Source organism: Heptranchias perlo, chromosome 37, assembly GCF_035084215.1.
Source record: "Heptranchias perlo isolate sHepPer1 chromosome 37, sHepPer1.hap1, whole genome shotgun sequence".
Lineage (NCBI taxonomy): Eukaryota > Metazoa > Chordata > Chondrichthyes > Hexanchiformes > Hexanchidae > Heptranchias > Heptranchias perlo.
The window spans coordinates 16,350,243-16,366,004 of record NC_090361.1 but is presented as its reverse complement, the minus strand read 5'-3'; the positions used below and the strand labels follow the sequence as shown (position 1 = coordinate 16,366,004).

The window sequence follows — 15,762 nt, the reverse complement described above, 5'->3', positions numbered from 1 at the left end:
ATCAGAAATGAGTAAAATTGAATTACTTGGCTCTACATTTTGCTGCTAGAAAGTATTTAGACCCACCCCCCTCCCCTCTCCTCTCCTCCCTAATGGATAGTGAGCAACCCACTCCTACTGGTCTAACAGTACTCGGTACTTAGGGTCTTGCTTGCAGTTTCCCCCAGAGTGAGATAGAAGTCTGGGTTGGGTTGGTGGAGGAGAGTGGCAGTGAGGGGTTTCACAGCAAGAGGGGAGATTGGAAGGCAAATCAACCAAACGTCCTCAATCCATTCTCTAGTAGCTGGTATTGGCAAAGATCTGGGTTGACTAGGTGTTGCTAGGCTGAGAGGCCAGCCTAGAGACTGGCTTCCAAATCTCAGCTTCCGATACCCGCTACAGCTAGCCAGTAGGTGAGGGTGAGCGGGCCACTGCAACGGGCCCTCTCAATTACACCAGCTTCCCTGGAGGGATGGAACTAGCCCCCCACTCCCCTCCATTCCCCCACCCCCGCCTTCTCTTCCTTCCTGTTCCCCAATCTCGACTTCTAATACCGTGAAACAGTTCTCTCCCCTTACAGATCCCTCCCAAACTGTAGCTTAAAGAGTAGACCAGGTGTCCTGCTCCTAGAGCACAGGCGAAGATCTCAACAAGATGCCGGGAGACCAGCAAGAGTGACTTGGTGAAGAATTCCTAACTGATTTCACATCCTCCTATCATTTCTCCCCCTACCACCCCCCCCTCCCCCCTTACTTGCAGTCTCTTCCAGAAAGCACTGGCCATCGAACCAGTTTCCTGCTAATCTGGAGCAATGCATGCCGCTTAAAGAAATCCTGGAAATAATATCTCTGGGTTTCAAAAAAAGTCCAGAGAAAACTGAAGCTATATGCAGTGGTAATGGGGGCTAGCATGGATGCATTTAAGGGGCAGCTAGATAAGTACATGAGGGAAGAAGGAATAGAAGGATATGCTGATAGGAATAAATGAAGTGGGTGGAGGGAGGCTCGTGTGAAGCATAAACAATGGCACAGACCAGTTAGGCCGAATGGCCTGTTTCAGTGCTGGAAATTCTATGAATATAGCAGAGCACCTTCTGTCACTTTGATTTACAAAGACTTGTTGAAATGATTTAATGAAGAAACCCAGCACCAGTCTGAAAACACAAAAGTACACCAGTTTTTTGAAGGAATGGAAAACTATTCGTCGACGAACACGCCAAACGCCCAAGCATTCCCTGTATTTATATGAAAGGCAGGGAATGTGCCGATATTACTGCCACCATAACACTGCTGGAAGAGTGCAAAGTACGAAGTGCGGCAACGGGAGCGACGGCTTAGATCCTCAGCTTCAGATAGTCAAAAGAAGCTTGTTTATTTTGGTGGGTGAGTGTTGGGCGAGAGCTCATGTTTCTCATCGGAGCCAAGCACCCTTTGAATATTCCAGATAAGAAAACTGGAAAAATTACAGTAATGCCACTTAACTGGATTATTAACACTGAACAGTAGAAAGAAGAGATTCTCGTCCCACCATTCTGGAGTGGATTGAGGCTTGATCCCAGAGGTGAACGGCCAGTGCTGGATCACCCAGTCCTCACTCCCCATCCAAAATCACCAAAAAGGAGTCATTCAATGGCATCAATTTCATTCACCATTCCTTTGACAATGATTGCTGAACAGGAACTAGATAAAGATGATGTGCCTCCTCCTGGGAGATTGTAAAAAGGGGTTAATATACACATTTCAGATGCCAGTTGAAATGGATAACAAAGATATCCGTACACTTACTGGTTTGGTTCAGTCGGTGTTTGTTCTGGTTTTCATGTAGCAGCTGGGAGTTTTGTGTAAATCACATTGATATGGATGAGGAAGACCATTCAGCCCGTCGCTGCTCATCCAGAATACCTGACAGTCCTATCCTCCCGCCACCACCCCTCTCCCTCCCCCCACCAGTTGCCAATTGTCTCTTAAGTGATCCGAGGGTTTTTGCCTCCACTCTCCTACCCAGGGTCCATTCCGGGTATTGCTCGGGAGGAACAGGTGACTTTGGACCTATGGTTCCCAAAGCTCTCTACCACGGGTTTTCCTCACCTCGTCTGTTGTAGACTAATTGATAGAGATTGATTGTTCTGATTAGTCAACAATTCCATTATTGTTGTATCTTGCGTCTACCATGATGGTAGAAGGCGAACTAGATGGACCTTAGTCTTTCTTCGTCTAGCAATTCCTATGGTCACTCTTTGCGTAAAGAGCTTCCTGCCATCATTCCTAAATTTGCCTTTCAGTAATTTGAACCTGCACCCTCTTTTCCTACCACCGTGGTTAAGCTCAAAGTGGTGTGTCAGATTACTTTTTCCTACGCTGGTCACTGCATTATGTACCTCCACGATGTCCCCTCTCAGTCATCTCCTTTCAAGCAGAATCACCCAATACTTTCCAATCACAGCTCGGTCCTCTTTGGTGACATCACAAGTTCTGAGAGCTGCCCACAGATATCAATCCCCAGTCACGGAGAACCGCGGAGAGGATTCTATGTAAAATGTCCAACTCCAATTAGTTCTGGAGAATAAGACGCTAGATCCAAAACTCCAGAAAGTGTACAGATATCTCCCATATAACATTTAGGAATTCCATGGCAATACCATTCCTCTAAGAAGTTTATGCTTATACAGCTCCTCCCTTTATGAACAGGTTTGATCTTAACAAACTGTTCACCATGCCAATGCAGTCATTTCAAATCTGTAGTTTGCAGCCATTTGGTTTCCAATGTTGACAGCTGGTCTTGGGGCCACTCCAGGTCACACATCTCCCATCTCAGGCACTTGGGAAGGTTCTTGATGAGGACAGCCCCCTATGTGATACTTTGCTGCACAGCCTCACCTACGAGCAGAAACAGATGGCAGAGGCCGATTAGCGAGTGCAAGATCAGCAAATCTTACGCAGAACGCATTATATTAATTTCTTTGCCGACTATGTTAAATCCAGCTGACTAGTTTTATTATATGGAATTCTTAAATCTTGTGCTATCACCAATTGAGAAATTGCATACTATCTGGTATGTACATGAAGTCAGTTTATCAACAGAATTTGTTGGCATCATGAAATCCCATGGAACTATATTTTAATTAACATATTTTATGAGCTATTTTAGACTTTTTTTGTGTGACTGTTGTGCTCTCCAAGGTGAGGGGTATTGTGTGAGGAATGCACCCAGTGTCACCATCAAACTCAGGTCCTGGTGATGCACATCTCGAAGTGAGACAGCCAACTAAGTTCTAAAATAGGGGTGGTTTTGTGCTATCAGTCTACATCTGCCAGGAACTGAAGTGAGACTGTCCAAACCTAATTCATGTAGGACCATTTCAGCCAGCAGATAGAGGAGGCTTTATCTAGCCAGTCCTGGGTGCATTTGAAACCAGGTCCTAGAGATGAAAGGCCAGTCTCTAATCCACTGCTTTGCCCCGGCCTCATTCAGCCCTCAATCAACGTCACCAAAAAGAGATTAACTGGTCATTCATCTCATTGCAACTTGTAGAATCTTGCTTGGTGTAACATGGCTGCTGAATTCAATGACATAACAACTGTGACTGCACTCCAAAGGCAATCCATTGCATGTGAAATCGTTTGAGATATTTCTGACGCTTAAAAGTGCTATTTAATTCAAGTCTTCTTCTACAAGTATTCCGTTTTAATCAATGAACAAACTTTTTTTTTGTTTAAGTCAGGTGAGCCTCCAAGTCTATGAGGTATTTTCTCCCTTCTCTTTCCAGGGCCTCTCATGCCACCATGGCTGACTTGGCAAGCAGGCAACCAGCTCCCAGGAGTGTATCTCCCTCCCTGCAGGGCAGCCTCTGGCTTCTGCTTCACACTAGCACAACTTGAATGGGTCACTCATTGTGTAGATGGTGGGGTCACTCATTGTGTAGATGGTCACTGGCACATACCCACATTATACCACTTGCTACTTTCTGCGATTAAACTAGTCTATGCTACTGCATCAAAGAAGCACTGGCTGCAATAACTAACTGGTTAACTCTGTGTTTGGTGTCACAACAGTAACTTCATGTAAAGAACTGTGTATATTACAACTTATCACAGTTATCCATTATTTACAAGCTCTGATTTTGCCTGTGATATAACATAGTTTACATAAAGCACTAGAACAAACGCACAACCTGTGAAGGGTGGGATCTTTCCTGCTCTTTGTCCCATCAGTGGTGAGGAGGAGGAGCTCAGCAGAGGGAGGATGCTTGTCAATTATCATGGTGGTTCTGTGCATTGAGCAAGTTGCTAATTACACTTAAGATAATGGAAGCTAGGAGTGATTTCATCCCAGTGATCTTAAGAGTTCAGACAATGCCACAACATGTTCACCGATGCTCAGTTTGGGTTCCGCCAGAACCACTCAGCTCCAGACCTCATTACAGCCTTGGTCCAAACATGGACAAAAGAGATGAATTCCAGAGGTGAGGTGAGAGTAACTGCCCTTGACATCAAGGCAGCATTTGACCGAGTGTGGCACCAAGGAGCCCAAGTAAAATTGAAGTCAATGGGAATCAGGAGGAAAACTCTCCAGTGGTTGGAGTCATACCTAGCACAAAGGAAAATGGTAGTGGTTGTTGAAGGCCAATCATCTCAGCCCCAGGACATTGCTGCAGGAGTTCCTCAGGGCAGTGTCCTAGGCCCAACCATCTTCAGCTGCTTCATCAATGACCTTCCCTCATCATAAGGTCAGAAATGGGGATGTTCGCTGATGACTGCAGTGTTCAGTTCCATTCGCAAACCCTCAGATAATGAAGCAATCCGTGCCCGCATGCAGCAAGACCTGGACAACATCCAGGCTTGGGCTGATAAGTGGCAAGTAACATTTGCGCCAGACAAGTGCCAGGCAATGACCATCTCCAACAAGAGAGTCTAACCACCTCCCCTTAACATTCAACGGCATTACCATCGCCGAATCCCCCACCATCAACATCCTGGGGGTCACCATTGACCAGAAACTAAACTGGACCAGCCATATAAATACTGTGGCTACAAGAGCAGGTCAGAGGCTGGGTATTCTGCAGCGAGAGACTCACCTCCTGACTCCCCAAAGCCTTTCCACCATCTACAAGGCACAAGTCAGGAGTGTGATGGAATACTCTCCACCTGCCTGGATGAGTGCAGCTCCAACAACACTCAACAAGCTCGACACCATCCAGGACATTCACTCCCTTCACCACCGGCACACCGTGGCTGCAGTGTGTACCATCCACAGGATGCACTGCAGCAACTCGCCAAGGCTTCTTCGACAGCACCTCCCAAACCCACGCCCTCTACCATCTAGAAGGACACGGGCAGCAGGCACATGGGAACAACACCACCTGCACGTTCCCCTTCAAGTCACACACCATCCCGACCTGGAAATATATCGCCGTTCCTTCATTGTCGCTGGGTCAAAATCCTGGAACTCCCTTCCTAACAGCACTGTGGGAGAACCTTCACCACATGGTCTGCAACTGTTCAAGAAGGCGGCTCACCACCACCTTCTCAATGGCAATTAGGGATGGGCAATAAATGCTGGCCTTGCCAGCGACGCCCACATCCCATGAACGAATAAAAAAAAACAATTCGTGAAAGCATAACAGATGTACACAGGCACTCCCTAGTGGCTTTATCCGGTGAGTAGTTGAGTCAAGAAGGGCCCAGGTCCGATCATTGTCCCTGCTGAGTTAGCTGACCTCAGATGGGATGGCAGTAACTGCACTAGAATCGGCTTCAGTATTTGGGCTATGGACAGGTGATTTTAAAAATAATCCTTCGGGTCCCCACTCCTGATTGACATCTATTAACCCCTGATGGAAATGGCTACGTGTGAACACTGGATGAGGCTCAGCTGTGATGCTTCCTGCAGTCAAATACTCTGTCTGGGCTCACGCATGAATAATGGCTATTTGGGCAAAGTACTGAAAGGCACCCAGCACCCAAGGAAATGTATCTCGTTGAGAAGTCAACACCTTCAAGAAGTATAAAAAGATACGTACAGGAAATGGAAGAGTATGCAGTATAATTGTTGAGGCTGTTTTAATTTACAGTCCACACCACATAAAGCAGGCGTGTTCGTGCAAATGCAATTTGCCCGCCATACTCGGTGGCCAGTATTATAGGTTCATCTAATGTTACTATATTGCAAGATTAGTTATCACAGCGTACAATCGAGAAAACAGACAGAAGTGAGAAACAAACTGAATGGAACCCCTGATCTGGTACAATTTCTCTCGGATAGTACAGGAAACACTGAAAAAACATCAGGAAGTGAACAACAGATTTTCCTGTCACTGACAATGAAACTCACTGTTCCAATTCCTCAGATCTCGATCCATGTAAATATCAGCCTGTGGCCCCGGGTCCTTGATAAATTCCGCCCAGTCTGTACGGTGTGTCTGTATCCCGGGATATAACCAGGCCACAGGGGAGATTGGCACCTTTACAAAATTGCCAGATTTAAGCACCTAAAACCAGTCTCTGTTTTTTGTTGCAAAAGTGAATAGGTGAGTGATTTCTTCGCTGATACAACTTCTTAATCAGTATTACTGAGACAATGTGGGGATGGTAATTTTATTTTAACATTCGGTACCCAAAATAAACAGAGCATTTAAGACACTATAACCAGCAACTTTGAAATTGACGTTAATACAAATGGATAATGGTGATTGCTATTGAGCCGATATAAGCAACTGCACGTTTTAAACAGTGGTGGAGACTACTTTTCTCCCTCAGCATCGACCGTGTTGGGGGCGGCTGGGACAATCCACATATTTAACATGCACCAATGGTCCTCATTGGTTATTGTGCCACAATCCCTGCAAGTTTACAGAGTACTGGATGTGAAACAGCACCAGTGCCCTGTACCACAGAGCAGCAAGACACAGGTGCCATAGGAGCCGGGTCGCCAATAGAAAAAAAGACTTCTATCACGACTCCAGGATGTCCCAAAGCGCTTCACAGCCAATGTAGTACATTTTGAAGTGAAGTCACTGTTGTGATTTAGGAAACGTGGCAGCCCATTTGTGCACAGCAGGGTTCCACAAACAGCATGGAGAAAATAACCAGATAACCTGTTTTAGTGATGCTGGTTGAGGGATAAATATTGGCCTGGACACCATGGAGAACTCCCCTGCTCTTCTTCGAAATAGTGCCTTCTTCGAAAGATGGCACCTCCAACAATGCAGCACTCCATCAGCACTGCACTAGTATCAGCCTAGATAATTTGCTCAAATCTCGAGTGGGGCTTAAACCTACAACCTTCTGATTCAGAGGCGAGAGTGCTACCCACAGAGCCATGGCTGACTGGCCCACTAATGTAAATAGTAAACACTGCAGTTCACCATCAAAGAACAAAATATGGAATGGATATGATGGGATGACATTAAACTTTGATAGAATTCTAAATCCCTCAATTGCAGAATGCTTTACCTAAATTTGGCACTTTGACTTTCTCCGCACAGGCCAGGAACTCGTTGACGTGTTCTGTACAGTTCATGACAGAAGACTGATTCTGCTTCAAACACTGCTCAAAAGCCAGGAAGGGCTCCGCACATTCTGCACGGATCTTTTGAACGACTGGGCTGTAAGAAGACAGAGATCAGTTTAAAGATTTCACAGCAGCAGGTGGTTACAATCCTACATAAAGCCACAGTTCTATCCCACACCAGTGGATGTTGTAAGACATTATCTACCAGCTTGTTTTTGTTCAAAAGAGTCCAGTCCCCCTCTCTAGTTTCAAAAAGAGGAGTTTCCCGAGGTTTTCTTTGTAAGAGTTGCTTGTGCTATTTCCATCAGTGCCATTTTTAGTAACCCATGACTTACTCTAAATGGACGACTCTGATGATTTCTCCCTCTCAATGGCCAACTCCTGGTTTTAAAATTCTGCATGGTGTCCCTCTAATCCTTCTTACTGATGACACCCCTACACGCTGTTCCATTGTTGCCCCTCCAAGATATTTCCCCCATGCCCCCCTTGTGATCTCCCTGTGCTGCACACGAACAAAGCACGAGGATTGACAGGCAACTGACTCCCAGGTCTCCACCAGTGCTGTTCTGAAGTTGCTGTGAGGAGGTGCACACGAGTGGTCTGGCTTTTACCCCCTTTAGGGGTTGCAGCCAGCTTCTGCTCATCATTCAACGACTGGAGGGAATACAGATCCACACTGCAGCCCAATAAAAGACTCACTGACATGGCTGCTGTGGACCTGACCCACTTTCTTCATCTAACCTAATCCCCAGTCGCCCCCAACAAGGGCAGATGCTCCCCCATCAACCCGCAGTGCGAAGACACCAAGACTGCTTACTTCTACCTCTGTAGCATCGCCCGTCTCCACCTCTGCCTCAGCCCATCTGCTGCTGAAACCCTCATCCATGTCTTTGTGATCTCCAGACTCAATATTCCAATACTCTCCTGGCCAGACTCCCATCCTCTACCCTTTGTAAACCTGAGCACATCCAAATCTCTGCTGTCCGTATCCTAACTTGCATTACCCATCACCCCTCTGCTCAGTGACCTACATTGTCTCTCGGTCCGGCAACGCTTCAATTTTAAAATTCTCATCCTTCTGTTCATATCCTTCCACAGCCTCGCCCCTCCCTATCTCTCTAAACTCTTTCAGCCCTACAAGATCACTGCACTCCTCCAATTCTGCATCCCCGATTTTTATCGCTCCACCATTGGCGGCCGTGCCTTCAGCTTTCTAGGCCCTAAGCTCTGAAGTTCCCTCCCTAAACCTCTCCGCCTCTCTACACCTCTTCCCTTCCTTTAAGATGCTCCTTAAAACCTACCTCTTTGACCAAGCTTTTGACCACCCGTCCTAATATCTCTATGTGGATCAGTGTCAATTTTTGTCTGATTACGCTCCTGTGAAGCACCTTGGGACATTTTTACTATGTTAAATGTGCTGAATAAATGCAAGTTGTTGTTGTTTAATGAAATGTACTGAACTCTGTTAAACTCTCCCTGAACACCTCTTGACGTGCCATGTAGCGTAACCTGTGCTGTGCCATCAACTCAAATTAGCAGGTAAACTCTAGGAACATGAGTAGGCCATTCAGCTCCTCGAGCCTGCTCTACCATTCAATTGATCTGTACCTCAACCCCATTTACCTGCCATAGCTCCATATCCCTTGATAACCTTATCCAACAAAAATGTACCGATCTCAGTGTTGAAAGTGCCAACTGACCCCTAGCCTTTTAGGGCAGGGAATTCTAGAATTCTACTGCTGTGTGTGTGAGAAAATGCTTCCTCATTTCCCTTTATTGGAATAGCTGAGAATCTGAAGTCTCGTTGATTCCCCAACTCTTTGTACGTGGATAACTCCCCCAAAGACTATTGTTCTAGGGTTTTGTCAATTAAAATCAACAACAAACTCTTAAGGTGTGAAATCTTTACATATAGAATAGTAATAATGAAACACTAAGCAACGGATAGAATAAGCAAGATGTACATCCAAGAAAAATATGTAACAAACAAGCTGTCTCAAAATAGATGAAGCAAAACAATCTATGGAAAACCTACAGGGAAAAAGGGCAGCAAGATCTCCAGGTGTGCAGGAAAAATTTAAAACAAGTTTTAAAAAAACAATTAGAGGTGCAAAAAAAGGGCCCTAGAGATGAAAACGGGGAAAGATTTTATATTAAAAAAACATTTTTTTCAGCATTTTAACAGTAAGAGAATGGTTAGGGTTTGTGGTGGATTTGTAGACGAAAAGAAAATAATCAAAATACTTAATGGATGTTTCTAGAACTATTCACTGAAGGGATAACTTATTAACACTAACCTGTTTGGCTCAGTTGGTAGCCCTCTTGTTTCTAAGAAGGTTGTGGGTTTTCAAGCTCCAATCCAGGATTTAAGCACATAACCTAGCTTGAAAGTGCACTGCAGTACTGGGGGAGCAGTGCTGCACTTTCGGAGGTGCCGTCTTTCAGATGAGACATTAAACCGAGGCTCCATTTGTCTTTTCAGGTGGATGGAAAAGATCCCACAGCGTTATTTGGAGAGGAGAAGGGAGTACTCGGAGTACCCCGACCAACGTTTATCCCTCAACTAACATCAATACAATTAACTGGTCACTTATCTAAATTGCTATTTGTGAGACCTTGCTGCATGTAAATTATTTTTATCTTAAGAGTGACTGCGCTTCAAATATAAATCGATGGAAGCGCTTTGTGATATTCTGTGGACATGATCGTAATCTAGAACACCCAATCCCAGAGGATTTTGAAATCAGTGAGGCAGAGGTTCTCGACAGGTTAAGGGAACTGAAAACTAACAGATTCCCTGGGCCAAACGGCACATATCCTAGGGGGCGAACGGAGAGTAGGGAAATAGTCACAAATGCAGCACTGAGCACTAGTTCCACAGCACTGCAAGAAAATAGAGAGATTGCAAACCTGGGTGAAAGTTGTGCATCATAGAATTTACAGCACAGAAACATTTCATTCGGCCCAATGTTTATGCTTGTTAGACTCGAATTTTTGGAGCAAAACCAGACGGAGACGGAACTGCTGACAAAGTTGAAGTTTATTAGAAAGCTTTATGCACAAAGGGAGAGTGGTAAGCTGCCTCAAGCTCGCACAGTACAATCTAAACCCTGGATTTTTTTGTTGTACCTATTGCAAATATTTAAAGAACTATTTTTGGACTTCTCCCTGGGACCCTGTATGTTCGTCAGCAATAGATTTCCTTCGATTGTCTCGGGAAGCTCCACCCCCACCGAATCCAGACAAAGGGGGAACAGTCAGCAGTAGCCAGTGCAGATTTCAAGAAGGGCGATTGTGCTTAATAAACCTCAGAATTCTTTGAGCAGCTAACAGACATGGTAGATGGGGGAAAATGCAGTGGATGAAGTGTACATGGATTTCAGGAAAGCCTTTGACAAGATATCACATGGGAGAGTACTAGAGAAGATAAAGGGGTATGGATTTAGGGGAGAATAGCAAAATTGGTTAGAAGAGAGAAAACAGAGAGTAGGAGTTAAGGGCAGTTTTTCAGAGTGGCTGCAATGGGTGGTGGTGTCCCTCAGGGTTCAGTTCTGGGGCCACTTCTGTTCACTGTGTATAACAGTGATTTGGATATAGGCCTAGAGGGAGTGGTATCAAAATTTGCAGATGATACCAAAATAGGAGGTAAAGTTAATTCTTCAGAAGACCAAAGGGAACTGCAAAGGGATATTAAGATGGGGGAATGGGCTAAAAAGTGGCAGGGTGGAATTCAATGTCAGTAAGTGTGAGGTGATGCAATTTAAAAAAAAAAAAACAGCAGTAATTATACTCTAAATGGAAGTAGGCTCAGTGCTGTGGAAGAGCAGAGGGATTTGGGGTACAGGTTCACAGAACATTGCAGGCAGGATCTCCGGTTGATAAGGTTGTAAAATAAAACTAAGCAATTCTAGGTTTTAATCACAAGATGTGTAGAATATAAAAGCCAAGAGGTATTGATCAGCCAATATAAAACCTTAATAAGACCTCAGTTAGAGTACTTTGTGCAGTATTGGGTTCCACGCTATAGGAATGATAATGCGGCTTTAGAAGGGTACAGCACAGATTCGCTAGGCTGTTGTCTGATATGAGGAAATACAAATATGAAGAAAGCCTTTAAAAGTTGGGTCTTTTTTCATTAGAACAACACAGATCACTAAGTGATATAAGCGTTTAAAATTATGAAAAGATGGGACAGGGTGGGTAGAAGCAAACTGTTTGCAGTAGTTGAGAGGTCAAGAATGTGAGATACAAGATTAAATGTAAGAGATTTAGAACAGAGGGCAGGAGAGGTTGTGGGATTCACTTCCAGGATTTGTGGTTGAGGCAGAAACGATATCAACATTCAGATTAGATTGGATTGCAAAGACGGCTCGTCAGATGAAGCAACTGGCTCACCTTGATTCCTGCAGACTTCCCGCCGGAAGATTACAGGTATTTAAATGTAGATGTATTTAAATTTATTGGCCGACCAATTTTCTCTTCCCAACTTAATGTGAGATAGGATGTTTCGCTAGAACGTTCCGGGCCCCTCCATTAAATTCACCTTGAACTGCCAGATAGTAGCAGATCGGCTGCCCATTTTAAACCCAACCGGCCCACCTGATTTCCTTTTCAAAACTTGCCGCAGCAAACTTTCCCACCGGAAAGCTCCGGGCCCCGCTATTAAACCCGCCTGGTTTGATTTTCCTGACTAAAAGGCAACGGGAGGTAGGACGTTCCACGGGAGAGTTTCCAGGATGGATTTATTGGTCACTGTACTTTAGGCAATCCTGAGCCTCGTGCAGCTTATAAAGTCGGTGGTGGGGCTCCACAGGAAGGGCCCACGTTAGGCTGTCAAAAAGGTCACCAGCCCCCACCGGTGGATGAAGGAGATGGGTTTGAAGGGATGTAGGAGCAGTGTAGAGTAAATGTGATTAGAACTACTTGCTCGCATGGAGGTTAAACGTCGACATGGACTGGTTGGGCCGAATGGGTTGTTTCTATGTTGAAACTTCTATGTATCCTTTATAGAAACTAAATGGTACAAAGACGTCCTCAGCTGGACCCTAGACCCATTTCATCCCCTCTCCCACTCAGCCCTTCTTCTTCATTGTTGCAATCGCTTTCAAAACCCAAGCTTAGTGTCATCCAATTACTACTTCTCAATTCTCTCATCTTCTCTCCTACTTTTCTGCACCCTTAAAGAAAAAAAACCTACATATATATATAGCGCCTTTCACGTCATTCCAAAGTGCTTTACAGCAAATTAAGTACTTTTGAAGTGTAGTTACCTACGTAATGTTGGAAACGCAGCAAGCAATTTGCACACAGCAAGCTCCCGCAAACAGAATTCTGATAAATCACCAGGTACTCTGTTTTAGTGATGTTGGTTGAGGGATAAAAATTGACCAGGACACCGGGGAGAACTCCCCTGCTCTTCTTCGAATAGTACTGTGGGATCCTTTACATCCACCTAAGAGGGCAGATGGAGCCTTGGTTTAACGTCTCATCCGAAAGATGGCACCACCAACAGTACTGCACTGGATTTAGAGATTTTGTGCTCAAGTCTCTGGAGCGGGGACTTGAAACCATGACCTTCTGACTCAGAGGTGAGAGTGCTACCCACTGAGCCCTTGGTGGCGTCCCGCACACTCGGCTCTTCGCTAACGAGACCCCTGAACATTTATCCCCAGCTGTCGTTTATTGCTCCCACTCCCCAACAAACTCACTGCGATGATGTGCACTGTGCAACCACGGTTTTCAGCTGGTGACAGTCCTTCTGCCACGAGGCCGGGTTCAACGCGACACACTGCCCATACGCCTCCATTTCCTTTGAACAGTACCGCGCGGTTATCTCAAATGCTGCTTGCCTGCCAGTGAAAGAAAATAAAATTAGCCACAAATACAAAGATAGAGAGAGTGAGCAAAGTAGGTACAGTTGCAGGAAGAGGCTAATACTTTTCAAATAACAAACGTCATGGGAGTTCACGTGTTTGTATAAACAAAAATATTATTTTCAAAAGAAATTTAATAATTGAAATAAATAAGATTTAAAATTAGTAACCATTAACTTTCAAAAACTGGGGCCTAGACTTTCTTGCTTATTTACAACATGAGAAATGCGCAATCGGGGCACAGAGTGGTGTAAAAGATCGTGGAATTTTGGGCCTACGCCAAATCTCCTCGATTGACTATCAATCCCTCCCCCCATATGTATTTCTGCCTATAATACTGGCCCTGCCCAAGTTACAGATGCAAGTTTCCTCCAATTGCATTTGCTCAATGGGTCTCTTCAAATTGCGACCAGATTTTCAGACGCACGGGCACTCATAGTCGCCTGAAGCCGGCGCAAATCAGCTGCTCCAGGAAGCATTGTAGCCATTCTCATCCTGTCACAGCAGAGTTATTTTACAGTTGATTTGAGATATAGTAATCGCTTATTTGTTGGTTCTACCCTTGCTTGCTATTATAATGGAGGAGGGACAGGAGGAAGAGAACCAGAGACAGGAGGCCTGGAGAATGAATCACCACCAGCAGAGACAGCACCCTGTACACAAGTACCTGGCCCAGTCAGTGTATCGGGCTCGACTGACGTTCCAGGAGATGTGTGAGGAGCTGACTGTGTGATGGCTGCGTTTACAAAGGAGGCGATCGGCCGACTTTGCGACTTGCTCCACGATGACTTAAAGCCCCGCACCACATGAAGCAGAGCCTTAAAGGTAGAAATGAACCATGGTCCTCAACTTTAACGAGTCTTCCAGGCATCCACAGGGGACCTGTGCAGCTTTGGTCAAGAGGTAGTGAGGGCCTGGATTTGGCAGGTGACTGATGCCCTGTTCCTTAGGGCTGGGGAGTTCGAGGGCACTGAGATTATTGGCTTCCCCAGAGTGCTGGGGGCGATCGAAGGAACGTTCGTTGCACTAAAGGTCCCTCCATCAAAACCCACAAAGCTATGTGAATTGAAAGGGGCTGCCACTCCCTCAACGTTCAGATGGTCTACAACACAGGCTGCACATCCTGCGCGTGAATTTGCAGCTCACTAGGGCTGGTCACAATATGTTCATTGTACACAACTCAGCCGTTGCAGGCACGCTCAGGGAGGGCAACCCAGTGGATGGATGGATCCTCAGTGATAAGGTTTACCACTTGCTGCCGTCGCTGGTGATGTCTTTTCACGTCCCACAGACCAAAGCAGAGGAGGTACAGTCAAGTGTGAGTCCACCAGGCAGGTGGTTGAGAGGACCAGCGGGTGCTGCTTGGACAGGTCTGGGGATGTCCTCCAACGTTCCCCGGAGAAGGGGTAGCAAGGATAGTCATCGTGTAAGTACAATAGATTTTTGTCGGGTAAGGGTATCAGAGGATATGGAACCAAGGCAGGTAAATATGGTCGAGGTACAGATCAGCTATGATCTGAATGAATGGCAGAACAGGCTTGAGGAGCTGAATGGTCTGCTCCTTCTCATACGTGCTGTGCCCTTCACAATTCTGCTATGACGGAAGGCCTGGATCTTGATATCCCAGGGGAAGAGTCAATTGAAGCAGTAGATCTTAGGCTGCGGAACGCCGGAGCCGAGGGACATGGCGAGTCCGCGGGAGGATTCGCTTCAAGAGAGCAGGGCGGCTCAAGGTGGAGGCTTTTACCCAATGAGTGCTCCCAGAGGTCAACCTGAAGAGACACGGCTCTCTCTAACTTCAAGGACTGTTTTATTACAAAAAACTGTTGCATGTGATTAGTAAACCAAGGTTACCAGCCCCTCAGACTCAGTCCTTTCATCCTAGGTGCCAACCAGCAAAAGGCTGTACCCCCCCTCGCAAAACTAGCACACTCCCTCCCTCGGAGAGGAATTCTCCACCCTTGTCCCTAAGCGGGATACCCCCAGTGCAACTTTCCCCTCCCCTCATTCCTCCCTTCCCCTCCCCTCATTCCTCCCTTCCCCTCCCCTCATTCCTCCCTTCCCCTCCCCTCATTCCTCCCTTCATTCCTCCCTTCCCCCCAAAGTCCTGGATGGAAGAATTCCTTCACACCACTCTTAATACCCCCACGCAGTCTAGGAACCGATGCCCAGGCAGGCCCGTTGCTAAGGCCGGGGCCTCACTCACATGGTGCCAGTCGCTCAGGCCGCTCCACAGAAAGACCCGCCGCCCTGAGCAGCAAGGTCGAGGGGCGGGAGGGGAATAGGCTCCGCCCATGAAGCTGATTGGCCAGGACGCACATCATGTACCGCCTACCAACCCAAACACCAGCAGCTCATTGGATCAATTGGCTGTCCATCAGTGTGCCCTTTCTCCTGACTC

The 15,762-nt window shown here is 46.0% G+C and overlaps 1 protein-coding gene across 1 annotated transcript; it reads right to left on the bottom strand.

Moving 5' to 3' along the window:
- Window positions 1-494: 494 nt before the first annotated feature.
- Window positions 495-15,632, bottom strand: LOC137304316 (coiled-coil-helix-coiled-coil-helix domain-containing protein 5). Its single transcript, XM_067972858.1, has 4 exons — window positions 15,568-15,632; window positions 13,197-13,337; window positions 7,431-7,582; window positions 495-2,855 (listed from the first exon to the last, which is right to left on the bottom strand). Coding segments are annotated over exons 1-4 (324 nt in total). The 5' UTR covers window positions 15,570-15,632; the 3' UTR covers window positions 495-2,826.
- Window positions 15,633-15,762: the final 130 nt, after the last annotated feature.

Excerpts from the sequence above, each read along its gene's own strand:
- LOC137304316 (XM_067972858.1), bottom strand. Across the intron at positions 7,583-13,196 it reads GCACAGTGCACATCATCGCA|CCCAGTCGTTCAAAAGATCC; the intron begins GTGAGTTTGTTG and ends GTCTTCTTACAG. Across the intron at positions 2,856-7,430 it reads AGTCAAAGTGCCAAATTTAG|GTGAGGCTGTGCAGCAAAGT; the intron begins GTAAAGCATTCT and ends TTCTGCTCGTAG.